Source organism: Strix uralensis, chromosome Z (assembly GCF_047716275.1).
Source record: "Strix uralensis isolate ZFMK-TIS-50842 chromosome Z, bStrUra1, whole genome shotgun sequence".
Classification (NCBI taxonomy): domain Eukaryota; kingdom Metazoa; phylum Chordata; class Aves; order Strigiformes; family Strigidae; genus Strix; species Strix uralensis.
Genome location: NC_134012.1, coordinates 3,215,942 through 3,240,887, shown reverse-complemented (window position 1 = coordinate 3,240,887; position 24,946 = coordinate 3,215,942). Strand labels below are relative to the sequence as shown.

Here is a 24,946-nt window from a genome sequence, read left to right as displayed (position 1 = left end):
CTACAATAGCATTAAATATGTTTTTTATATACTTGAGAAGTACTCTTGTTGCAGCTTAAGCTTTGAGTCTGACTAGATCTTCTTCTCATAAGGAGGCCAAAGGACTGTTTTTATTAGAGTATAAACTAAACCACATAACCTTTGAAAAGGATAAACCTGGAAGTGATTAGACATGACAGAATACAAATTTAAAAGTTTATAAACAAATATCTCCCTGCCCACTGTGGCCTTGCAAAAGCTGGTCAAGCTGGTTTTCAAGCATGGCTTTTGTCAAGCTTCAGCCTACCTTTTTTAATTGAAGCAAACTGTATAGTTTCCTCTAGTTTTCAGAACATGTTTTTTGGTTATTTCTGAGACATGGTGGTCTGCTCCTTACACTTTCCAAACTCTTTTCCTTCTGCCAATCCCTCCAGTTTCTAGAAGTGTCTCTTTTTTAGCAGGATCATTTATTTGCACAAGGGAAGAACGATCTCCCCTCTCAGGAGGTCCCACCTGATTCACTAATTTTCCTCTTTAAAATCCCCAGTAGTAAACAAACTGACCACAGAAGAACTACATGTGCTGTTACAATACTTTAAAATTACAGAAGTATCCATGTATTTGTTTTCAGTGCTAGTGTTATGATAATATCTCACAGCAGAAAAAGGCTAAGTTAAATGTTCTCACAAATATATCTTGTATCATATTGTCTGCCATGACAATATCTATGAAAATCATAGAATCACAGAATTCCAGATTGGAAGGGACCTCAAGAATCATCTGGCCCAACCTTTCTTGGCACAAGGACGGTCTAGACAAGATGGCCCAGCACCCTGTGCAGCTGAATCTTAAAAGTGTCCAGTGTTGGGGAACCCACCACTTCCCTGGGGAGATTACTCCAGTGGCTGATTGTTCTCATTGTGAAAAATTTTCCTCTTGTGTCCAATCAGAATCTCCCCAGGAGTAACTCACACCCATTACCCCTCGTCTTCTTCATGTGGCTCCTTGTAAGAAGAGAGTCTCCATCTCCTTTGTAGCCACCCTTTAAGTACTGGAACATGGTGACAAGGTCTCCCCTAAGCCTTCTCTCCTCCAGGCTGAACAAACCCAGTTCTCTCAGCCTTTCCTCACAGGACAGGCTGCCCAGTCCCTTGATCATCTTTATGGCCCTTCTCTGCACCCTCTCCAGCCTGGCCACATCTTTTTGGTATAGCGGGGACCAAAACTGAACACAGTATTCCAGGTGTGGCCTGCCAAGTGCTGAGTAGAGGGGGATAATGACTTCTTTATCTCTGCTGGTGATGCCCTTGTTGAAGCAGCCCAGCATCCTGTTGGCCACAGCAGCACACTGGTCACTCATGTTGAGCTTGTTGTCCACCAGGACCCCCAGGTCCCTTTCCACAGAGCTGCTCCCCAGCTGGGTAGGTCCCAGCCTGTGCTGCACTCCTGGATGATGTTTTCCCAGGTGCAACACCTTACACTTGTCCTCCTTGAACTTCATAAGGTCCTTGTCAGCCCACTCTTCCAGCCTGTCCAGGTCTTCCTGCAGGGTGACTCTCCCTTCCCCAGTGCCCACTTCCCCACTCAGTTTGGTATCACCAGCAAACTTCATCAGGGTACACTTGGTCCCATCATCCACGTCACTTATAGAGATATTAAACAGTGTTGGGCGCAGTATTGATCCCTGGGGGACCCCACTTGTGACAGGTTGTCAGTTTGAAAAGGAGCCATTTCCCACCACCTTCTGGGCGCAGCCTGTCAGCCAGTTCCCCCCGCCACTGCACAGATCACTTGTCTAGACAAATGATGAATGAAAAATAATGAAAATGATTGTCCTGCAGAATTCCTTTCTAGAAAAAACCAAACACTTCTATCTCGTCTACAGTCTAGTGCAAGGCAGAAGTTTTTCCAGCAAAGTCACTGGATCTGTGACTGTGCAGCCACATCCAAGGGACAGGAGAACACAAGGCTGGAAACAATGAACTTCTTTCTGTGACTAAGAGTTAACAAGTCTTCCTGTTACTCACATTGCAGTTTCTCTGAATCAGGTTCTTACACATGGGCACAACACAGGGCACAAATTAATGTCTAGGAGCCATGGCCAACATTATTTGGAATACAAACTTCACAGAAAATGCTTTCCAGCGCCAGGTGCATAGCAATGGGTCAAGGGCCCTTTGTGTGTCCTCACATGAGAGGGAGGCAGAACTGGATTTCATACAAAACAAGCAGTGCAGCTGCTGATTGAATGCTCAGTTTCCTTGAGTGAGTCACACCCTGTTGAGTTGCTACAGGAGCGATAAAATAGAAGCGTGGAGACAGCTAGCGCTCTAAGATATTGTCTTAATTGTTGGTTTGTTAACACCTGTATGCTGAGAGCTGTAAAATGCACAAAAATAAGGATAGTCTACACTCCCAAAGGTACTCTCATGTGGTGAAGCACAGATGCTAGCAGGGTAGCAGGTTTTGCATCACTTCCAAGTGTAGCGAAGAAGTGGAAGGCTTGAAAGAAGCACAAATCTGTAAATCATTATCCTCTGCTTTTATATTTGGTGTTAGACAAAGTTGCACGTGATGAGAAATGTTTACTTTAAAGTCTTGCCAGGACTGGAAGTTTGAATGATAAGTCCAGTCAAAGATTTCTTAAATAAATAAGTTTTAACTCATAGGGATAGGTGGAGGATGGGGACAGCCTAGGCTCAGGGCTCAACCCAAACAAAAACATAAGACATAATAATTTGTGATGTCTAAGTACTAAGTACTTCTCCAAGCTTCATTTATTTTGATGCTGTTGTAAGGATAAAATCTTCCTGAAACAGATTTCCAGACGCTACTTTTTGTTAAGTTTTATTTCAAGGGCTACAGCCCCACCTCTTCTAATTATTTACTGCCTGTGCTTACAAGGAGGACCCTGTAAACCTTATATGTTAGAGATAGAGCCATGCTTTGTCTCTCTAACCAAATACCTGCCAGGCTGGTCCACTGACACTTAACCGCATAAGACAAAATAGTGGATGCTGTTCTAGGTCTCACCAAGCTGCATGACTGTTTCACTGCTGGCACACATTCTGGGCACAGATCCCTGGCTTGCTAGCTGTTCCCTAAAATAGAGCCCTGCTTTCTTAAATCCAAGGACTTGTGCCACTACCAGTAACAGGAATTTTTTAGCTTGAGTGAGCTAATTGCTGTCCAAGTATTTGACTGAAGTCTCATGTCCCCTTTCCATATTGCTTCAAAAGTGCTGAATTTAGTCCAGAGACTTAGAACAACATGCTTGAAACTAGACTTTTACAGGCAGGAATAGCTAAGAAAATAGCTAAGAATAGCCAGAAAAAGCATTCAGGGATTTTAATAAACTGTCAGACGTGCTAAGAGGAAGAGGTTTGTATGATGAACAGATGTGGAATTCCCATCCACTAATACCTAAGCCTTACTTTATATTCCGCGTGGACTTGGAAGTGTCTCCCCACATGGTCTTCTCTCTCCTGCTTGTGCTTTCTGTTATCCCAATTCTTCCACCTCCTTTCTCCTCAGTTCACTGGCGTATCATCTAGGATTTCAAAGCTTTTGCAAACCGCTGTTGCTAGAGCTCAGTACAGAGTGATGCTTGAACACCTGGATGCGAGGCCAAGCGCTGTGCTAACCACTCAGCTGAAGCAGTGGGGGGAAAAAAAGCCTGTATTTTCCACTGGCTAATTTCTCACCACTCACTGTTTTGCAGGCAGGGTAAATTATCCCATGCTGAGCTCTGTGCTACTGTAGGAGAAGTGTTTCTGATGTATCAGAGCTACTTGGGTTATGCCTACACTGCACCACAATATAGACATTCCCATACATACATATATATATATATGTATGTACAGGGCAAATTACCCTACTTCCCTGACCTGTGGCAACAGTTAAGAGAGTACAAAGTTTGGCCTTTTTGTATTCTCTACTTGTGCTTTATTTTCTAAACTCCTCCATTATTTCCAGTGAAGCTGCCTAATGTGCTACCCACTGCTAAGGATTATTTAGAAATCTCTTACTGCTAAATGTGATGGCTTTAATTACCTTTTATTTATCCCTCATTTCCAACATATGTTTTCAGTGGAGGACAATAGTTGGGGGTGGGGGCAGGGGGTTGAGTGCTTTTTATATCTTGGCAAATATTTACTGTTAATGTTAAGCAAATGTTAGCATATCATAAACAGACATAATCGCTGTGTTGTGCTTTTAAAACATTAAAACAAAGAAAGATAAATTCTGGCTGATTTGAATGATGGAATTTTGAAAGGTGATTAGAGAAGAATATTTGTTATTAAGGTAAAATTTCCAACCACTGTTAAGTTCTGACAAATCAAGGCAGTTTTAAAGCATTTCAAGGATAGGTTGTTATAGGTGAAAGTTGCACCCACAAATGACCTTGGAGCCTGATCCTTCAAACAGCTTCAGATGAGGGGATTTCTGTGCCCGTGCAAAACTCCAGAGACTTCTCTAAAGCCTGTGTAGTACTATGGCAGGAGTAACAGAGAACATCTGCAGGATGAAGGCTTGCATCCCTGCCACTGACAGCTTTAAAAAGCTTCGTATTTCCTTTCAGGTTGTGTAAGAATTTAGCAAGATAGTCCCTCCTACTTCATGATCTTTAATTAGCAGAATACCGCCTACTGCTACTAAAAAAGATTGTTCTCGGTTTATCTGTTTTCCAACAGTTTAGAAAAGCTTTCATCTGATATGCTAGAATATAACAGGAAATGCTAAAATAAGCAATAGTGAGATCAATATGAGCAACTGGCTCCCACTACTTCATTGACACTGACATGCTATTTATAATAAGTATATATCTAACCTCTTGTATTTGATCTTCCTAAAAAGAGTAGTAAAAAAACAGATTTTTTTTTTTTTTTTTTTTTTTTTACTTCACCACAGGAGTGTTCTGCGATAGGTTGATTTTGTTCTCACATTTTAGTTGTGTGAAGTACATGGACATTGACTGTATTTAATGCAGTGAGCTGTGCTTTGCAAGGCAAACTCTTGTCTGCGCTATGTAACAGCACCAGTAATTAAAAGTGTATCTCATCAATCTGTGCTAAAATGCATCCGAGAAAAAGGAACACAGCTTTAGCAGATTGATTTGTATTAGTAGTATTAAATTTAATTGGCGGTATGGCTTATACAGAACCACTATGCCTGATAGAAGCGTTTGAAGAGCGTGCTTATCCTGGGCATTTATTGTTACAACAAAACATGCAGATTAGAAAAAGTATACATACTAAATACTGTTTTGAAGTGGGGAAAAAGACTTTCGCATGACATTTTGTTATTCTTCATGCCGAAGGGCAGGACTGTGAAAATGTGCTTTATTTATGTTTGACAGTTTGCACATAGAAACATCTCCTTTCTCAGCTAGATTTACATTAAAATCCTTGGTTGAAAGAATGGATAGAAATAGTAAGCTGGTTAGGAGTGTCTGCCCTAAAAGCTAGTACAAGGGGAACATTTTCTTGCGTGTGAGAAACTGTAACAAATATTAAATAGTAAAAAACAAAAAAAATAACCGTAATAATAGATGATTATTTCGAAGCCATTGATAATGGCTGATACACATGAGGAAGAATCCTTAGATATAAACAGGAGCAAGATAATTAACTGAAATCAGACTCATAACTCCTTACATAATTTTAAAATTGCAGTGTTAGCAAGAACCCTGCTCTAAGAGACTTCAAACACGCTTCTACCAGCATATTTTCCTGGTGGGATGCTGAAGGCTACAAGTCTTCTGGGACTGCTGGGATGATCTGCCTGGGGACTCCAGAGCTTCCAGTGCCTTGGAAGCCTAACCTGTATTAATACAATGCTTCCGCTAAGTGCTTGCTGCTTCTCCTTTGGTGCTTCCTCAGTATTTACTTTCACAGGAGGGGAAAAAAAAAAAAAAAAAAAAAAAGTATAAAATTGTTCTGAGAAATTTCCAGAGGATGGCATAATGAGAAGACTGAAACACAGTGGGCCATGTTCTAAAACAACAGCAGATGACATTTTGGGTTCTTATTATAGAAAAGCATTGCTTAGGCATTTTATTTTTCCCCTTTTCCCAACTGTTTAGCTCTACAGTGACAGCAGCAGTACAGAAAAACAAGGAAATTGTATTTTGCTTTATTATGCAATAGGTCTGGTTTATTGACAAGACTGTTGTTGCACACACTGACTCAAACTGAATCGTCTGAAGATCCTGTTCTTTGCTGTTTCAAAACAGCATCTTGGCACTTCTTCGTTCTTTGTTCGTGGTGGACTGGATTTTCCCCACTGTTTTCTATCATCGGTAATTATTCTGTACCTCCATTAATGAATATGGTGCTCTTCATAATGAATTCTGACATGTGAGTAAATGTGATAGGGTCAAATTTCTAGCAGCACTTCCCACTGACACAGAGTTGTCTTTCAAAAAATTGTTGGGACAATCTGTCCAAATGTAAACAAGAGTGAGCAAGCCTTGGCCTGATTTCTGGCAATTGTAAGTTCCACTGCTTTCTGAGTTTACATTTCTTAACCAAAATGCTCTAACTGTGTCTTCGTTACCTTTTTTCCCTCCTTCTCTTCTTCTCCTCACTCTTTTTCTTCTTTCTTTTGCTGCATAGAGGAAAGAAACTAAAAGAAAACTAAATAATGCCAAAGGGTTGACTGCCACATTATCACTCCATAAACTCTGGAAAAACTGTTATTAAACATTTTGCATTTCATTTGACACCTGCATCCAGTAAAAAGAATTAATTTCCCCATGTTGAATTATATATGAAATAAAAGTTATGGGCCCATCTCTGAGCTAATCTGCATGAGATATAAACTGATTTCAATTCATCAAACACAGCTTTCTTTTTCGTTCATACCAAACAATATCCACAGCACTAGCATGGGCAGTAAAAGGTTTCTTGGGTTCATGTTCCCATCATGCCGATGAGGTGACAGAGGCCAAGTACAGCACTGGATCAAAGGGGTCAGTCTAGCTGTGTTGTGCTTTGGGCAGTAGTATTTGATTATAGAAGTCTCAAAATTTACTTTTTTCATAGCTGTGGTGGACTCTTTGAGGCAGCTTTTATGGTTCATAGGAGGTTTGCTTGCTTTGACCTATAAGCAGATGATTGGTGCTCCAGAGAAAATCCCCTATTTCCTTTTGAGGAAAAGTGATTAAACAAAAGCAAAAATAACATCATGGTGTTGTCTTTGAGCTGCAGCTATAAGGAAAGCACTTGCCTTTTTAATTTTTTTTCCAAAAAAATTCCAGAAATATATGCAACCTTTCTCAATCAAGTGCTTTCCTGAAATTATAGGGTGAAAAGTGTTTTTCCCCTGATTCCAGTTTTTGCACCACATCCCTTAGGTTAAATAGGGTGAATTAAACCAGGAATCTTTTACATTTTTACATCAGAATTTGTGTAGTTTTCGCCATGGATCAAGGCCACATCTAAAAGTAGGATAACCTGTGAAAAAGCTCGTGGAACATCATGGCCACGGGTTTATGAAGAGCTCGCACAACACACAGAGAATAAGATTTCTTGCACAGGTGCACGAAAGCGTAAGACGCACTTGTAGCTCCAACCAGACAGGTATTTTTGGGTCAGAGGCTCAGTGTTTGCGCAGGGGCTGTTCCGCATCTGTGCGAGATGCCCCATCTCCCCAGGGAACCGCGCCGGCTTCGGGACGCTCTGCTGCAAGAAGCAGCTTATCTCAGTGTTTCTGCAGCACGCCGACGGTGGCTAACCAAGCACAGCCTTGTAAAACCCGGTTAATAAACAGCTGGTGGAACCAGTCACCCTCAGCCTTTAACAAGTGGCGGTTTCTCATCCTGGGTCTAACAGACGTGGGAGCGGCGCCAACCGTGTCCCTTGCTAGAGGTGGCTGTGAGGGGACCCGAGCTCCTCAGACATTGACCTTGGCGATGGCTCAGCAGCAGCGCCCGGAGCCAAAAGCTGAGCTTTGCTAGGCACCCTCAGAGGCAGCTGGGCGCGTATCTGCCGTGTCACCATCTGGGAGAGGCAGATGTGGCACTTTCGATGAGGAGCACGGTGGTGCAGACGCGCCGCTCTGCAGGCTCACAAATTTAGGTTTTTCAGACTGCTTGTGAGGAAAGAAACTCGTACTTCCTCCAGAGCAGTAACGCGGCGAGTTTCCGCTCTGCGCCGTGTCCTGCACACGCTGTACTGAGAGCTGCCTCTGTGTGCAAAGCAGGGGCGGAAAAAAAAACCCACCCTGAAAACCCCAAACAAACAAAAGTCTACATATTGCAAAAGCCTCTGTTAACATCTAGAGCTGGAGATTCTCTGGCTGCATTGTTTGGAGGCAAGAACTGAGACAAGTTTTTTAAAAAAAACTCATATCAGGAAGGTTTGCCTGCGGTTTACTTATCAGCAAGAACATTCATTTGTATTAGTGTTTTTCGCTTGTCAGTAACAGCACCCACATGAACTTATGGTAGAAGTTCAGCAAACACCTCATTGTTTAAGTTAAAAAGACAATCTTTACAAACGCTGGCACATTGTGTTACATTTCTAATTTGTTTTTCTGACATTTTCTTAGCTTTCCTAAATGTCTTATCTTACTGGTAGAAAGCCTACTTATTTTTAACAAATTTACTTTCTAAGTTACCAGAGTTTTTTCAGAACTAGAAGCAACAGGAACTGACATTTAAATAGCTTCAAATACCTTTCATGCAGAGAGAAGTGTAATATTTACAACTGTTCTGTCTGTCATCTTAAATTTCAGAGGTGCTTTATACATCACAGATTATTCTTTGGGACTGGAAGCCACTAATATCAGAAAACTTTTTGCTTTGTAAAATATAACTCCAGCAGAGTGCCAGTTTAAAAAAAAACTTCTGTAATTGTCATACATCCTTTAATTTCAATACAGTATTTAGGACCCAATTCTCACCCTAATTTTTTTAATGGAAAGAAATAAGCAAAATATTTCCAGTAAGAGCATGTACACATGTAACTACCACTTTAAAATCTTATCCTGTCTAGTTAGAAATTTCCAGTGTGCAATAAATACATTTCCAAGATTTTTTCCAATAAAATCAGAATCTGAGCTATTTTGTAACGTTGTATTACAACTTGATTTCAGAAAATCAGTTTAAAATTTGATACAGTCCATGTAATTTGGCCAACAGGGGTTAAGCATGTAGTTTGTTCACAAGTCATTAAAAAAAAAAAGTGGCAGGGATTTTCCAAAGAACATAGGAGAGCTGGTGGGCAACCACATCCTGCCAAAGCGATGTCAGCGGGGTGTGGGCTGTGTCATGCCTCTTTGAAAGCTTCAGCAACACCCTTTGACTCAGTTATAAACCAGTGCTGCTTTCACCTTAATATATGACCATTTATTGGGGTTACCTGATGCAAATATAAATCAGATAGCGCTGTCCTGGTTATTTTGAGCTGCTCTTTTGTTGCACAGCAGACAAAAAAAAAAAAAAACAAAAAAAAAAAAAACAAACTATTTCCTGAGAGGAACTTCTTGCTAAAAGAAACCCTAACATATATCTGAGAGTCATCAAAATATGAATCCATGACACATTTCAGTCTGCCTCCACTGCTTGAACAACCTCTCTGGCTTGCCAGGTGTAACTTAGAGTACCCTGAGGTGGCTGTAATTTACACTGACCAGTGTGAAATTGTTCTTCTCTGCTCAGTCCTGTAGAAGAATCAACCTAGCTGGAGGGAAGGTCCTTAGTGGACTCATACAAAGGTTTCTGAAGCACTGAATCATGAAAGCAGACATAGTGTGTTTTCCTGAGTCACCATACCACCGTGCTTGCCTTCCACTGTTTGATTTACCCAAGCCATGTCATTTTTTCTTTTAAAACTTGCCGTGGGCCCAAAGTTGTTATGAATAATGAGCTGTTAGAAATGCAGAGTGCATCTGACCATTAATGCTTAGCTTCAGTGGCCTTTGAGTCATTTTTATCAAGGCATCCATGGCCTTCATTTTAATGCACGCCATTAATTAAATCTGGCCAGGGATGTCAAGGGCAAGAAGAAAAGCTTCTATAGGTATGTCAGTGATGAAAGAAAGACTAGGGAAAATGTGGGTCCTCTCCAGAAGAAAAGAAGAGACCTCCTTACCCAGGATATAGAGAAGGCTGAGGTACTCAATGACTTTTCTGCCTCAGTCTTCACCAGCAAGGGCTCCAGCTCCTGAGGGAACTGACAGGTGAAGTGGCTAAGCCACTATCCATCATATTTGAGAAGCCATGACAGTCTGGTGAAGTTCCTGCTGACTGGAAAAGGGGAAACATAACCCCCATTTTAAAAAAGGGAAATAAAGAGGACCTGGGGAACTACAGGCCAGTCAGTCTCAGCTCTGTGCCTGGCAAGATGATGGAGTGGATCCTCCTGGAAACTGCTGAGACACATGGAAAACAGAGAGTTGATTGGTGACAGCCAACACGGCTTCACTAAGGGCAAATTGTACCTGACAAATTTGGTGGTCTTCTACAACCAGTGCTGGTGGATAAGGGAAGAGCAACTGATGTCCTCTACCAGGACTTGTGCAAAGCATTTGACACTGTCTTGCATGACATCCTTGTCTATCAATTGGAGAGACATGGATTTGATAGATGGACCTCTCAGTTGATATAGAATTGGCTGGATGGTCACACTCAAAAAGTTGTGGTCAACAGCTCGATGTCCAAGTGGAGACCTGTGATGAGTGGCATCCTCAGGGGTCATCTTGGGACTGGCGCTGTTTAACATCTTTGTTGGTGACATGGACAGTGGGATTGAGGCACCCTCATCAAGTTCACCAACAACACCAAGCTGTGTGGTGTGGCCGACACGCTGGAGGGAAGGGATGTCATCCACAGGAACCTTGACAGGTTGGAGAGGTGGGCCTATGTGAACCTCATGAGGTTCAACAAGGCCAAGGGCAAGGTCCTGCCCATGGGTCGGGGCAATCCCCAGCACAAATCCAGGCTGGGCGAGGAGTGGCTGGAGAGCAGCCCCAAGGAGAAGGAGTTGGGGGGGGTTGGGGGGTGGAAAACTGCCTGTGAGCCAGCAACATGCGCTGGCAGCCCAGAAAGCCACCCGTGTGCTGGGCTGCACCCAGAGCACTGTGGGCAGCAGGGCGAGGGGGGGATTCTCCCCCTCTGCTCCGCTCTGGGAGACCCCTCTGCAGTGCTGGGTCCAGCTCTGGGGGCATCAACAACAGAAGGACACGGACCTGCTCGAGCGGGTCCAGAGGAGGCCACGAAGATGCTCGGGGGGCTGGAGCACCCCCCTGTGAGGACAGGCTGAGAGAGGTGGGGGGGTTCCGCTGGAGAAGAGAAGGCTCTGGGGAGACCTTAGAGTGGCCTCCCAGGACTGAAAGGGGCTACAGGAAAGATGGGAAGGGACTTGTTACAAGGGCATGTAGTGATAGGAGCAGGAATAATGGCTTTAAACTGAAAGAGGGTAGATTTAGGTTAGACAGAAGGATGAAATACTTCACAGTGAGGGTGGTGAGACACTGGCACAGGTTGCCCAGAGAAGCTGTGGCTGCCCCCTCCCTGGAAGTGTTCAAGGCCAGGTTGGACGGGGCTTTGGGCAACCTGGGCTAGTGGAAGGTGTCCCCGCCCGTGGGAGCGGGGTTGGAATGGGATGATCTTTAACGTCCCTTCCAACCCAAACTCTTCTATGATTCTGTGATTATGCAGCTGCAGTACATTATTATGATTTTGTTTTTTCTGCAGTGGCTGGAGTGTTCTGCTTCAGAGAAAGATGCTCAAACACTGCTCTCAGTTTTTAAAACAGCACAGACATAGCTTTCACTTTTGTTGTCTGGGGAATTATGACATCCAAATTTGCAAACGGATCAGTTTATGTTTAGGCCTTTATTTATATATTTTCTTATTTTAACTACTGAAATATGACTATCACAGTATGAAATTAGTGTAATGAATCAGTATTTCAATATACTCTGTTAGTTGATTTTAATTTACATATAAACACTGTAATAAGACTGTAAGGAGATACATTCTCCTAATCATCATTGGGTTTTATGTAGAAGTTTGATCTTGCCACTGTAAGTCAAGACAAAGGAAAAAAAAATTCTGGTGTATGAGTTTTTGGGATCAACTTGAAATACTATAAAGGGGCCTGCTTCTCTCCAGCTGTTAGGTATCTGCCATCACCCAAAATTAACAATATCACTAGGTCTCCTACAATTGAGGAGGTTACTACTTGTCACTTTTGAAAACATTTTAAATTATAAAATGACACTTCAAATTCCAAACATTCATGCCAAATAAAAGAGCTCCAAGAACTGATACCTGCCCCAAAGGTTAAGTGACACAGACTGGTTGTCATTCACATGTCATCACTGGTTGTTTGAACTCTCTCCTGTAGCCAAAACTATAGAGCACTTGGTCCTGTATCTGCTCTGTTCTCTGCAAAGAGTCCTCGTAGGATTAAAATGTATTGCTTTGTGTGATTTTCTTTCTTTCAATTCAGAGTATTTGAAACAACATGAGTGCTGTCTTGACAGCAACCAGAGAACTGTTTTTATAACGTGAAAGCGAGGGTATGTGTGGTGTGCCCTCACAGGTGGCACGTGGGCATTTTTGAGAGCCTGTACTGGGTCTGGCTGAGATGGAGTTAATTTTCCCCATAGCAGCCCTCCCCATAGCAGTGCTGTGCTTTGTACTGGTAGCTAGAAAGGTGTTGATAGCACCCCAGTGTTTTGTCTTCTGCTGAGCAGTGCTGGCACAGCACCAAGGCAGTCTCCCCAACATCTCCCCCTCACCAGTAGGCTGGAGGTGGGCAAGATCCTGGGAGGAGACATAGCCAGGATGACTGACCCAACTTGACCAAAGGGATATTCCATACTGTATGACATCTGCTCAGCAATAAATCTAAGAGAAAGAGAGGGGGAGCATTCATTATTACGTTGTTTGTTTCCTGGGGCAACCACTACGTGTACTGAAGCCCGGCTTCCCAGGAAGCGTCTGGACATCACCTGAGCAGACAGATTGTGCCAACATTGGACCAACATTTGGTTGAAAAATGTTGTTTCAAGCTATATTTACATGTAAATGCATTCATAGACAGAGAGACCTGACTGTCTAAGCACTGTCCTGGCAGCTGTAATCCCCTATATTGTACTTTTTGACCTGGCACTCACATTCTCAAAAGCCTTGTAAATATTTTCTTACATCACTAAGTTTTCTTTGTATGCTGCAAATTGGAAATTGTAATCTTTATAGCCTAGACTGAATATGTAATAAGTATAGATGATAGAAGCATTACTCAATACTATCGTTTGCATGCCATGTTATTACTCAGAGCACACCTGAAACTAATGGTTGCTTTCTGAAGGCTTAGGAAAAAACTGTAATGCTTGGCACGCTCCCACGCCTACTGTATTGCATTGCACTTTGCCCTTGGTGAAAGGAAAAAAAAAAATCTTTATTGAGGGGTTGTTTTAGAGTTCTTCTCTTTGTGTCTTATACATACCTTTAGAGAGAGATTGTCTAGCCACTAGCAGGATGCAAGACGTATTAGCAGTAAAAGTAAGGTTTTTGGTAAATGTTGTTTTGGCTACTGGATGAAGTAAACACTGCATTGTTAAACTGGAGCTGTACATGTGCTTTTCATCCTTGATCACTGGAAGGATTACTTTTCCCATTATGTAGTTTGGATTGTACAATATTTTAGTTGATTATGGATATAAATGAGCTTGCTTATCATCAGAGGCACTGGCAGGCAACATCCTAGGAAAATACCAAATAGAATGTAAATAAAATGCATGCTAGGCATGTTCTCTGGGTGTGTGCAGGTATCCTGTGCATGTGCATAGTTTGCAGTTGTTGATAATGAAGGGAAGGGTAATGGGAGAAAGGAAGGCGAGGAAGGAAAGAGGAAAGAAAAGACAAGGTGAGTCAAAGAAAGAAAAAGAGTAGATTAAGAATTGTTATGGTGGAAAATGAAAGCTCAGCTGATCTTTTCTATTTCCTACTTTGGGCTTGACTGTGGATTGCCTAGGAAATGTTTAACAAGTGTTCACCAGAAGAGAAAGCTTTATCTACTTAGAACTGAGCCTCTGGGGTTTCATTGGAAAGGATGGTTCAAACACAGAAATAAGAGCTGCCTAACATCTTTCATTGTCAGGCATGTGCTTCAGACGTTTTTATATTTTTTTCCCCAAATATTAATTTCTGGGCTTGAAAGTACCTCTCTATTTTGTGTCTGGATCCTCTTTTAAGGGACCTAGCCCCGAACCTTGTGGATCTGCTACATACAGCTAACCCTTCTGTAACTACTGTGATCACCATCAGCCAATCTTGGTGTAGTTTAAGTCCTTCAGCTTGTATTTTCCAGCGAGAAAAATGTACTACAACATGGAGAAAGTATTCTGCTTTTGCTTCTTAACTACTCGTAGATTGACAGTTCCTTTGCCTACTTGTAGTTTGCCGATATGTGTCCCTTCTCTTTAGGAAAAAAACAAAACCAAAACCAAACAAAACAAATAAAAACATTATCTTTCAGTCTGTTCAGAGCGGAACACTTTTATAAGACCTCTGATAGCCTTCACAGCTCTGCTGTGAACTTTCTTTACTCAATTCATGGTTTTGAAATGTGCCAGAACTAGACACAGCTTGTCACTGAGGTGTCTGTAATGCTGACTAGAGCAGAACAGTTACTTCATATGTAGTATACTGCTGTTCATACATCCAGGTATGACATTTACCTCTTTGGAACAGCATAAAGTTACAACCCATGTTCTAGTTAACGTGATCCACTGTAATTTCCAGATTCTCTTCTGCGGAATTAAGAACTAGCCAGTGAGTGTGGTACGTGTGTAGTAGGTTTTACGTTTTCTTTCCTTGTAGTGCATCCTGCTGTGTAATTTTAATAGTGTCAAAAGTTTCTAAGTGCATTTATAAACCAAACCTGTAGCCTCATGAAAGAATGGAATCAAGTTTATCTGATGTAGTCTGTTGTCCAGAAAAGCATCCTGATTTTTGCTTTTTATTTCTTCATGAGCTGAATGTTTTATTATGTCTCACATTTGTTCGGTTTCTGACCTTTAGAGCAATGTTAGTACGTACCGAGTCATCTCAAATTTCCCTATATATTCCAAGGCATACTGTAAAAGACTGTCAACAGCCTAACTATGTTCTCAGGTAAATTTTTCAGAATACTTAGAAGAAACTTCTCAAGGAATCATGACTTCAGAATATCCTTCAAATGTTGTTCAACATCTTCCTTGGTTACTAATGGACTGGAAAATATTACATTTGCCTCATATAATACGACCCTGGGATAAAGGAGTTTCCATTCAAATTTACCACAGCACAAAGCTGGGAAAGAAGTACATTGAATGTCAGTTGTAATTCATAATGTTATTGACATCTGAGATCTCTTCTGAAAAAGTGGTGTGGTATTCAGTGGGGACATGTGGAAAGAATTGTATCTTGCCAAGAATAATTAGCTATGCAAAAATAGGATGGGGAATAACTGGCTGTTTACCAGCTCTTCGTGAAAAAATATCGTGCGTATTGTGGATGATAAACTGAGCATGAGTCAACAACTTCGTGCTACGGCACAAAAGGCAAACATGGTATTGGGCTATATATAAAAGAACTTAGTCTTAAGGAAACATAAAGTCCTTCTGATGTAGTCAAGTACTGAGATAAAATGCTATCAAAGGTGCTGGACCCCATAATTTAAGAAATACATAAGCAAAGTGGTGTAATTAATGAGACTGGCAAAGGTCTTAAATATAAAATATTCTCAGAAAGACTGAAAGAGCTAGGACTGTTCTGCTAAAAGAAGACCAGGGGGGAAAATTGTAGCAATTTGCAAGTAGATAAAGAAATGTTGCAGCAAACAAAGGAAAAAATCTGTTTCCCACATCCGTGTTGGCTATGCCAAGACATAATGTGAGCACGCTGCAGCAAGAAAGAGTTCAGTTTAACCCTGGGAAATGGTCTCTAGAGGTGAGTGCTGTGAAGCACTGAAACAGGTTTCTGAGAGAGGTTGCATGTTCTTTATCAGGCTGGAGAGACATCAGGCAGTAATGACCTAGGGTGTTGTATAGAGAAAAGCTGTTTTATGGAGAGAAAAGCTTTTTAGTTCTCAGCCACAGTACAATTTCCTTTAGTAAAATGTTCACATGGACAGCGGGTCATTTCTCATGGTACCTCAAAAATATTTTCAACTTCTCACTAGTGTTGAACCACACCGTAGCTCCATCCATGATACCACCACAGACCAACCCTTGCTGCAATGTTGGCTAGCAAGGTGGCATCTATTATACATGCAGTTGTTTTATGGTTGGCTTGCAAATTTCCTGTCTGTGCAGTAAAGCTCAAAAAAACCTTCAAGTAAGTTCTACACCACCTTCCATTGCCCAAGGCAGCCATGAAACACATCAGATTGGGCCACGCTCTTTAATTCAGTCTTTCACTGAGTTTTAAAAAGTGTTAAGTCTGTTTTTTCAGGGTGCTGTCTGGTCTGCTGTTAGTGTATCTGGAAGGCTGCATGAAGTGGAATGGACTATGGGTCTAAACCCGTGTGTTTTAGGCACTGTGAATCTTTGTATATTCTCATAGAAATCTCTAGAATCTTATCTACTCTAGAAACAGAAATTTCTCTGGTGTGAATGTGGCTTGCATTTCCTCAGGAACTAGTGACTACCATCTCAAATGTTAACCACTTTTAAGTTTAGCATACCCTTTCCAGCGGGTTTTCTTCACATCAGTTAATAGAAACAAAAGCATTTAACAAAAAAAACCAAAACAAAAAACAACACATACAAAAAATTGTCCACATGTTTCTTTCCCTGTCAGAGGAGTGGAAAACAAAACACAACACAAACATTAATCTTGTTGCTTGATGTATTTACGGACAATGACTACTGTTACAATATAAGACAAAGAAGAATGGAACTGTATAATCTGTTCAGGTTGAGAATTGGTCAGGTTCAGGAGGCTTTGGCACTGCAAAAGGCAGCATGGTTATCTGCTCTGGTTATCTGCTCTGAGGGTATGCCCACCACTTGGTCTCAAACAGTTACTAAAACCAGCATTTCCTGCGTACAGTTTTAAAGTAAATAAGCATTATTTTTGGTTTTCTTTAAAATGCTCTGCTTTAAAGCTCAGTGGCTCATGAGCTGCTCGGCATTGATTCGCTGCGTGGATTCTACCATCATGGTGGATGGCCATGTGCATAAAACTTCACCAGTCTTGAACTGCATGTGAAGTGTCCATGGATCAGGGCCTCTAGCTTGGTGCTAAGGGAAATAAAATGCTGCAGCATTGCCTGGACGCTTGCTGTTCTGGGTTTGTACCTCACTGCCAAAAGGTGAAAAGGTATTTGATATAAAGAACAGCAGTATTCCAAAACAAGCAGAAAGCTGGAAGAGGGGATCGCAGGGAACAGCATAAACTCCAGTAAGTTATTGCACTAGATGCAGGCCCACACAGGAGCAATTTGTGAGCTGACATTGCAAACAGACATATAGCAGAGAACTGAGTTTATTGGTGATTCTGAGATGCAAGAGATCAAATCTCAGAGGGTTACGTTTAACAACTGTGTTGAAATTAAAAGCCCAGAGCTTCCACCTATTAGAAACCTATAATATTTTCAAAAGAGGGTTGATTGTCAAACTGTTAAACTGCCCACAACATCAGAAGCAGATCATAAATATCATCATCTAGGATGAGTTCATAAAAGAAAGGCTTTTTAGTTTTTGGTATGTTGCTTAGATACAGGTCATACACAATTCGCTGCCAATGATTCGTCAGATTAGCAATTTTTTAGCAAGTAATTATTTGAAAAAGAACATTTCCATTGTCTGGCCTGCTTTGCATTTAGTAGAAAATTGTTGAGCATGTTCTAAGAAGAAATATGAAGTGCCAACTCAAAGTTAATGTAGCCTTCTTCCACAACAAAGCCAAGATCTGGAACAGAGCAAGTTGCTTTTTAAGAAAGCCCAGAATGTGTGAACATCTAGAAGTATATGTAGATTAAAACCCGACTTGCCTATTTTCATTTTTTAGCATTGTCTCATCTACTTTTTGAAGAATTTGCTGATTAAGCATGAATAAGTGATTCATGCTTTACCTTTTGTTAGGTTATTTTAGGTATACACATTTCTTTCTCTAAATGGAGGTGATGAAATACAAACATGTGTCTGACCTTTGCCTTTTACCTTCCTGGTGTAGCATGTGCAATATGAGCAAACTCTCATGCTGCACAATTCTGTTTTCTGTGCCCGGCTGCCTGCCAACCAGCTGTGCCTATGAGTTGTCGAGCTTTGTGCTCAGGATTAAATAATAATAACGAAATTAAAGATAAATGATAAATTAAAAAATTAGCAACAACAGTAGTGATAACAATAATCTAGGTCTAGCTCTGGAGAGAAACTCACATGACGACTCAAAGTCCAAATGCCTGCTGAGAAAGCTAAATGAGAACACCAAGTATTTGATAGGCAAGAATACGTCCAATTTTTTTTCAAACTTAACTTTCCATAGTTTCAATATGCATTTGAAGGAGATTGTCCTTACAATTCAAGACACAGCAATAACAGAATGAAACTGACTTTAACACATTGAGTTATTTTAAATCTTTCTTGCTTAGAAGGGAACAAAATATGTCAGTCCTTTCAATGAATACCTTCCTGAATTTTTTAAATAGTCCTTATTTGCTTAGCAACGTTGCTTTCTTTTTCTTTTTCCTTTTTTAATATTAATTATGTAATTGTGCTAACAAATAGTTCCAGTATACATCTTGGCAGTTGTTTTCTCCTTTTCCTTTAAAAGTATTAGAAAAATAAAAGAGGGCTTCTCATATATTATGTAGCTGGAATACCTCTCCAGATTTTAGGAAATATTAATGGTTTAAGTGATCACAGAAGACTGTACAAAGACACTCAAAGGGTCAGATAAACATCCTTCACCTCCTTGAGAAGAAAAGAAGCCTAGCAATCCTTTTTTATAGATCAGAAGAGAGAAAAAAAAGCCATACCAAGGTAAATCCCTGATTCTGGCTGGCCAAAAAGTGAGGTAATTTTAATCAAGGAATTGATTTAAACCTATATGATTTTCTGAGATTACATCTTTTCCAAATGGAAGACAATCTTGTCTGTTAATTTGTATGTCCTAATCTCTCTGTGTTTGTGGTTAAAAGTATTAATTTAGACTGAATGAACATCTGCAGTAGTTCTCATGAGAGAAAAAAAATCTTATATATTAAAGCTGTTTCTCATCGTTCTAGTCCTGCAAAAAATACGTAAAGTAAGTGTCTTATTGCTTCATATTGAAGGAAAAAACCTAATATAGTTTCTGTATTTTTTTTTTTTTCTGTTCTAAAATGATTAACAAATAGTTACACACCAGTTTGGAGTTATACCTTGGAGAAGACACATACTAAAGACAATTATTTCTAAAATTACTTCTAGCATCTTTTGCAGAATTATAACAGATAGAGACCTACAAAGGGCTTTGGATACTGCATTTAATATTCTCATAAATCGCAAAAAAAAAAAAAAAAAAAGTAACTGTAAGTTAAAAACATTTAAGATGGAGGTACAGTGCTGTTTATGGGAAAGGTGACACCATGAGTGGAGTAGGAGCCTGGGAGGCTACCAGAGGGAGCCTTGAAGATAGCTAGGAGTAGTGTAAGAGAATCAACTAATGGGAATATGTTACTGGTTACCAGAGAAATTTATAGTAATCAAAATCAGAGATGAAAACAAAGTCAGTACTCAGAACAAAGTGGTCAAAACAGAACCAAAGATGGACCCTCCAGTCAGATAACAATAGTCAAGAGGGGCAAGAGTGGAAGCAGCTTGGGACAAAAGCTAAACAGTTGTCTTTTCAATGGTAGAAGAGATGTATGCTGGTAGCAAAACTTCTCAAAACAGTCAGAAAAAAAAAAAAGTGCAATTTGGTAATAGAACATGTTAGTAGGAAGTCACAGAAACTTTGTAATAAAATGGCAGTCTCTGGAGAAGATAACGGTGTTTGATTTTTCTTGTCCCCACTACACAAGGCATGTATTTCAACTGGTAGCTGTTTGTTTGGTTTGGGGTTTTTTTACTATTACTCAGATTCAAACCAAACAAAATAAAAACCTTATAGTTACTCACCCAAGAAAGAAATATAAAAATAAGTTCATTATGCACAATGGCTCCATCTTTCATGGATTAAAGACTTACTTTACACAGTCTACTGCCTGTTTGAAAAAAAAAAAAAAGAACTTGCTTGAAGGCTATACTGCAGGAGATAATGCTCTTCTTTAAACAAGTAAGGTTTATAATTATGTAGTTCATTCAATTTTCCACATTACTCTTTCTAGGCCTTTTTCTGTATAATAGTTGTGTTCTGGAACCCAACTTAGTTGATGTTCTGGGACATATTTTCTTCTATTCCCATCCAATGCTAGGAATATGAGACACACAGTAGTTCCATGTGACAAATGTGTCATCATAATGGAGTAATAAATGTGTGCCCCTAGTGTCAAGGATAATAAATATTTTCAGTTGGTCCATGTAATAACATCCCATATGATTTCCAGCATAAAAGATATCTTTCAACATATATCATCACACTACAATATGGGAATAAAACTTAGGGACATAGTGGTCATCATTGAATTGTTCACCATTGCTTTCAAGAAAAAAATCCGAAGTAAGCTTTGTAGGTTAATACAGCTTTGTGTATTTCTTGTCTACATAACTTTTCAGTGTCTTTTTTAGAGCTAGTACCTAGGGGCATTAGTAAAAGTGATCCATCTCTGTGGATTTTAATTTTTGTGCAGCTTTCATTAACTGATTATAAAGGAGTGATCACAGAAAATGTTCAGATAGTTTTTTAAGAGTATATGTGATCTCTGAAATACAAAAATGTATCAAATTGAAAAAAATTACAGGTTTCAGAACATAAATATGATTTTATAGAAGACTATACTTGTTCTAAGATTCTTGGCTTCACTATAATCTTTTATTAAAAGATGCATAGGTTATGGTAATGTGCCTTCATGTCTTAATGCTAATTGGGCCCACTCAGGGATACATTTGGGGAACAAAAATAACTTTCATACCTAAGAAATATTAAAAATTAGAAGGATGCAATAGAACGGATGTTGCGTCCAGGAAACAACTGTGTTGACAGCAGGTCAAAGGAGGTGATCCTGCCCCTCTGTTCGGCACTTGTGCAGTCACACCTGGAGCACTGGATCCAGTTCTGGGCTTCTCAGTACAAAAGAGGCATGGACAGACTGTACAAAGTCCATTGAAGGGACACCAAGGAGAGTAAGGGACTGGTGTGTCTCCTATGAGGAAAGGGTGAAATCGTTGGGACTCTTCAGCTTGGAGAAGAGGAGCCTCAGGGGGGATATTTTCAATGTATATAAATGCTTGAAGGGAGGGTGCGTAGAGGACAGAGCCAAGTTCTTCTCAGTGGTGCCCAGTGCCAGGACCAGAGGCAATGGGCACACACTGAAACACAGGAGGGTCCCTCTGAACATCAGAAAACACTTTTTCACTGTGAGGGTGACCAAGCACTGACACAGTTTGCCCAAAAGAGATTGTGGAGTCTCCATCCTCAAAGATATTAAAAAACCCAACTAGACATAGGCCTGGGCAACCAGCTCTATGTATCCGTGCTTCAGCAGGGACATTGGACAACATGAACTCCAGCGGTCCCTTCCAACCTCAACCATTCTGTGAAACAAACACTTTTAGTTGTAATAGGGAGTTCCTGTCCTCGCTGTTGCTTACTTACTTGCTCAGAGATGTCAGGTGGTATCTCAGCTTGGTGTCTGACTGAGCCTCTACGTTCTGAAAAGAGTTGTAGAAGGTATCTAGATTCTGCTGGAAATGATTCTGGGATTCACTGAGTGTGCCCGACTGATGGTCTGGAAGAGCTGACATAGAATGCAATCTTGACTTACTGGACAGAGGACACATGTCCACCTAAGCAAACCCAGAAGGTATACCACATATATCAGTGAACCCAGTCTCTTCTCAGATGTACATTATACCAGCTCTGGCTCTAAGCTTATTTAGCAGAGCTGACCTGACAAAGAGAAGGGCTGGGTAAGTTACACCCTCTTAATAGGGATAGCAGTGACCACATACTCAGTAGACATACTGACTCCCGAGCCGTCCCTTGGGCTGCTCCGTTGTGCGTCATCTCTAGAGAAGGTCAGTGGCTGTAAAGCACATACTGATCTCCAGGGAGTTCACAGAAAACCCTGATCTCTCATACCGTCAAGAGCATTCTTTAACTATCATCTCCATATCCTTCAAGTCATCATCTTATATGCGTAATTTGACTCTTTTTCAGGAATAACTCATGTTCCTGCCACATCTTTATAAATAATTATAACTTTAATAAATGGAAAGGGTAAGGAGAGACGGGACAATTTAAAAAAAAATGGGAGGGAGTGAGCATTTGGCTTCAGTGCGCAAATGACATATAATTTCCAACAACTTGAGGAGGAATAGTTATCTTGCCTTTAAGACTTGTTCATTTATTTTAAAAATATATATCTCAAAATTTAATTTGTGGTTTCAGGAGCTAAGTATAGAAAATTGCATAATGCCCTTTTAAACTTTAGTGACTAAGAGTGATCACATTAAATGAATATAGCATACATGGAGTTTGTTAAAATATAACTTTTTTCCATTGCAACTGTTTAAATCTCTCCAACATTGGTTAAGCTAAAATATAACATGCATACTTTTAAGGTGCAAATGTTATATTCCTTAAGATATGACGAGGAGTTAAGAACCAACAGAACCCAATGCATCCTATCGAGGTTACTCTGGGAATAGAGTTAATGAATTTGTGGTTTGTAAAGCATATCCTTCTTCCTTCTTCAAAAACATTTGGTTTTGAAATTTCACGCATGACTGTTCCAGGTGTCTCTTATGTTTATCAACAGCATTTTTTTTCCATTTTTTTCCATCAGATGCTTCATTCCAAATGCCTACGCTGCTCTCTTCACCGCTGCTCTGGTGCCATTAATGTGCTTGGTAGTAGTTTTTGTGGTGTTCATTCACGCCTACCAGGTGACACCACAATGGAAAGCGTACGACGATATTTTCAGAGGAAGAACAAATGCTGCAGGTATGATTCGTTGGCTACCCCTGCACAAACAAGTTGGACTTTCGGAATGGTACTGACTGTTCTCGCCAGTTCAGAAAACCCCACTAGAATCCATAATTCAGTAGATACCTACGCACTTTTTTAAGATTAAGCATGTTAGTGGTCTCTTTGAAGTCTGTGAAAGTATTTTAATGATGAAAGTTATGAGGATGCTTAACTGTCTTAGGAGGATAAAAATGTGTTAAATCTAAAACAAGAAATGAGTATCAGTGGTTATGTCTAGTCTAGTAAAGAGAATAGCAATAAAACACAACACCACTGCATCCCCATGCCTGGTTTTGACTGAGGGTACCAAAAAGCCCTGTCCTGGGCAGGCTGGGGCTGCTCAGGAGCTGTGATTGCCTCCGTGTGGGGCAGTGGTAGCGTTCGACCCCACGCTGTGCTCCTCTGATCGGCCCCCGAGGACGCGCACAGCTCTTGTCCCCCACGTTTCGCTGTGTAGTCGGTGGCTGCACGGTCCTGCGGGGGCTGCATGTTGGGGTATTTGGAGTTAATGCCTCTGTTTTGAAATTTCCTAGTGCTACTCGCAGCTGAAACATGCTTGAAAGAAAAGATCTGTCTCATGCAAAACAGGAAGTATCGGTCGGTCTCCTCTGTCAGAACAATTTCAAATACAATAATGTTCCCAAAATAAAGTTGCAGCAGTTTTGACCGATACCATAATAATAGGACACTTTGTGGGAAGCTTAGAATATCTTTTTTTGTTTTCATAGTGTTTTTGGAGAAAAATCTGAGTTTTATAAGCAAGTGCAAATATACAGATTTTAATAAAAGTGTATCTATTTTCTCCCTGACTGCATGAAGCCAGTAAGATTTTATAAACTCCTGAAAGATTCTTGAATCAGTTTTCCCAGTTCATTTAATAAATATCATCTGAACTTAAAAGGGATAGTGGATTATTTAAAAATTCCATTGAGTAGTCCAGTGCTTGTTACTCTCCAGATTTATACAGAGCAGCTGTCTTGTTCAAAAGCTCAAATTTGCAGTGATAATTGTATTATAAAATGAGGGGTTGTGGGTTTTTTTTAACATTTGGGTTACCAAAATATATTCCTTTTATGAGAAAATGAAAATAAATATTAAATATTTATTATCTGGACATTTCTTCAAATATTAATTTCTTTCTTAGTGACAAAATGTCAGCTTGATTATGAATTTCGATAAGGTCTGATAAACATAGCTTATAAATATGATACTCCAGACCTTAGCTGCACTTTACTCTTTCATTTCTTTCTGATATAAAAGAGACTGCCTGGAGCAATCACAAAGGTGGCTCCTTATTCAGTCTTGAGTGATACAGTTTATTTATTTATAAATAACTTTATTTTAGTATCTCTAAAGATGGAGATTCCATATTCATATATTGAAGATTAAGGTTTGTCTCAGAGCAGTTAAACCAAAGGAATAAAAGTACTGAATGTTGAAACAATACACTAAGTAAAATAAGCATGCAAAATGCAGAAAGTACTAATGGAAGTTATATCTACCTTACATAAAGGCATGAAATAATAGGATTGAAACGACTTTGTTTGATTTAACATAGGATACAGGGTGTTTTCTTTCTCTATTAGAGTCCAGAAAATGGTATAATGAATGCTGGGGTCTCAGGAGAAAAGAAAAAAAAAAAAAAATAGGAAGAGAGGTGTTCAGTAAAATGTCAATAATAGCTTTTTTTTTTTTTTTTTAAAGTAGGCTGTAACTTTCACCACTTGTGCACCTGCACGGCAAACTGGCATTTTGCAACCACAGGGCTTTTGCAAGCACAAATGAAAGTACCTTGTGCGGTGTGGGCGAGAGCAAGTTGGAGAGAGGCTGTTTTAGAGAAGAAAAAGAGCT

The 24,946-nt window shown here is 40.2% G+C and overlaps 1 protein-coding gene across 1 annotated transcript in view; it reads left to right on the top strand.

Annotated features, from left to right (window-relative positions):
* ADGRV1 (adhesion G protein-coupled receptor V1) overlaps positions 1 to 24,946 on the top strand; it is a 296,614-nt gene that overhangs the window by 215,871 nt on the left and 55,797 nt on the right. The window contains exon 88 of the mRNA XM_074856164.1: positions 22,914 to 23,071. Coding sequence (XP_074712265.1) covers positions 22,914 to 23,071 — 158 coding nt within the window. The remainder of the gene's footprint in view (positions 1 to 22,913; positions 23,072 to 24,946) is intronic.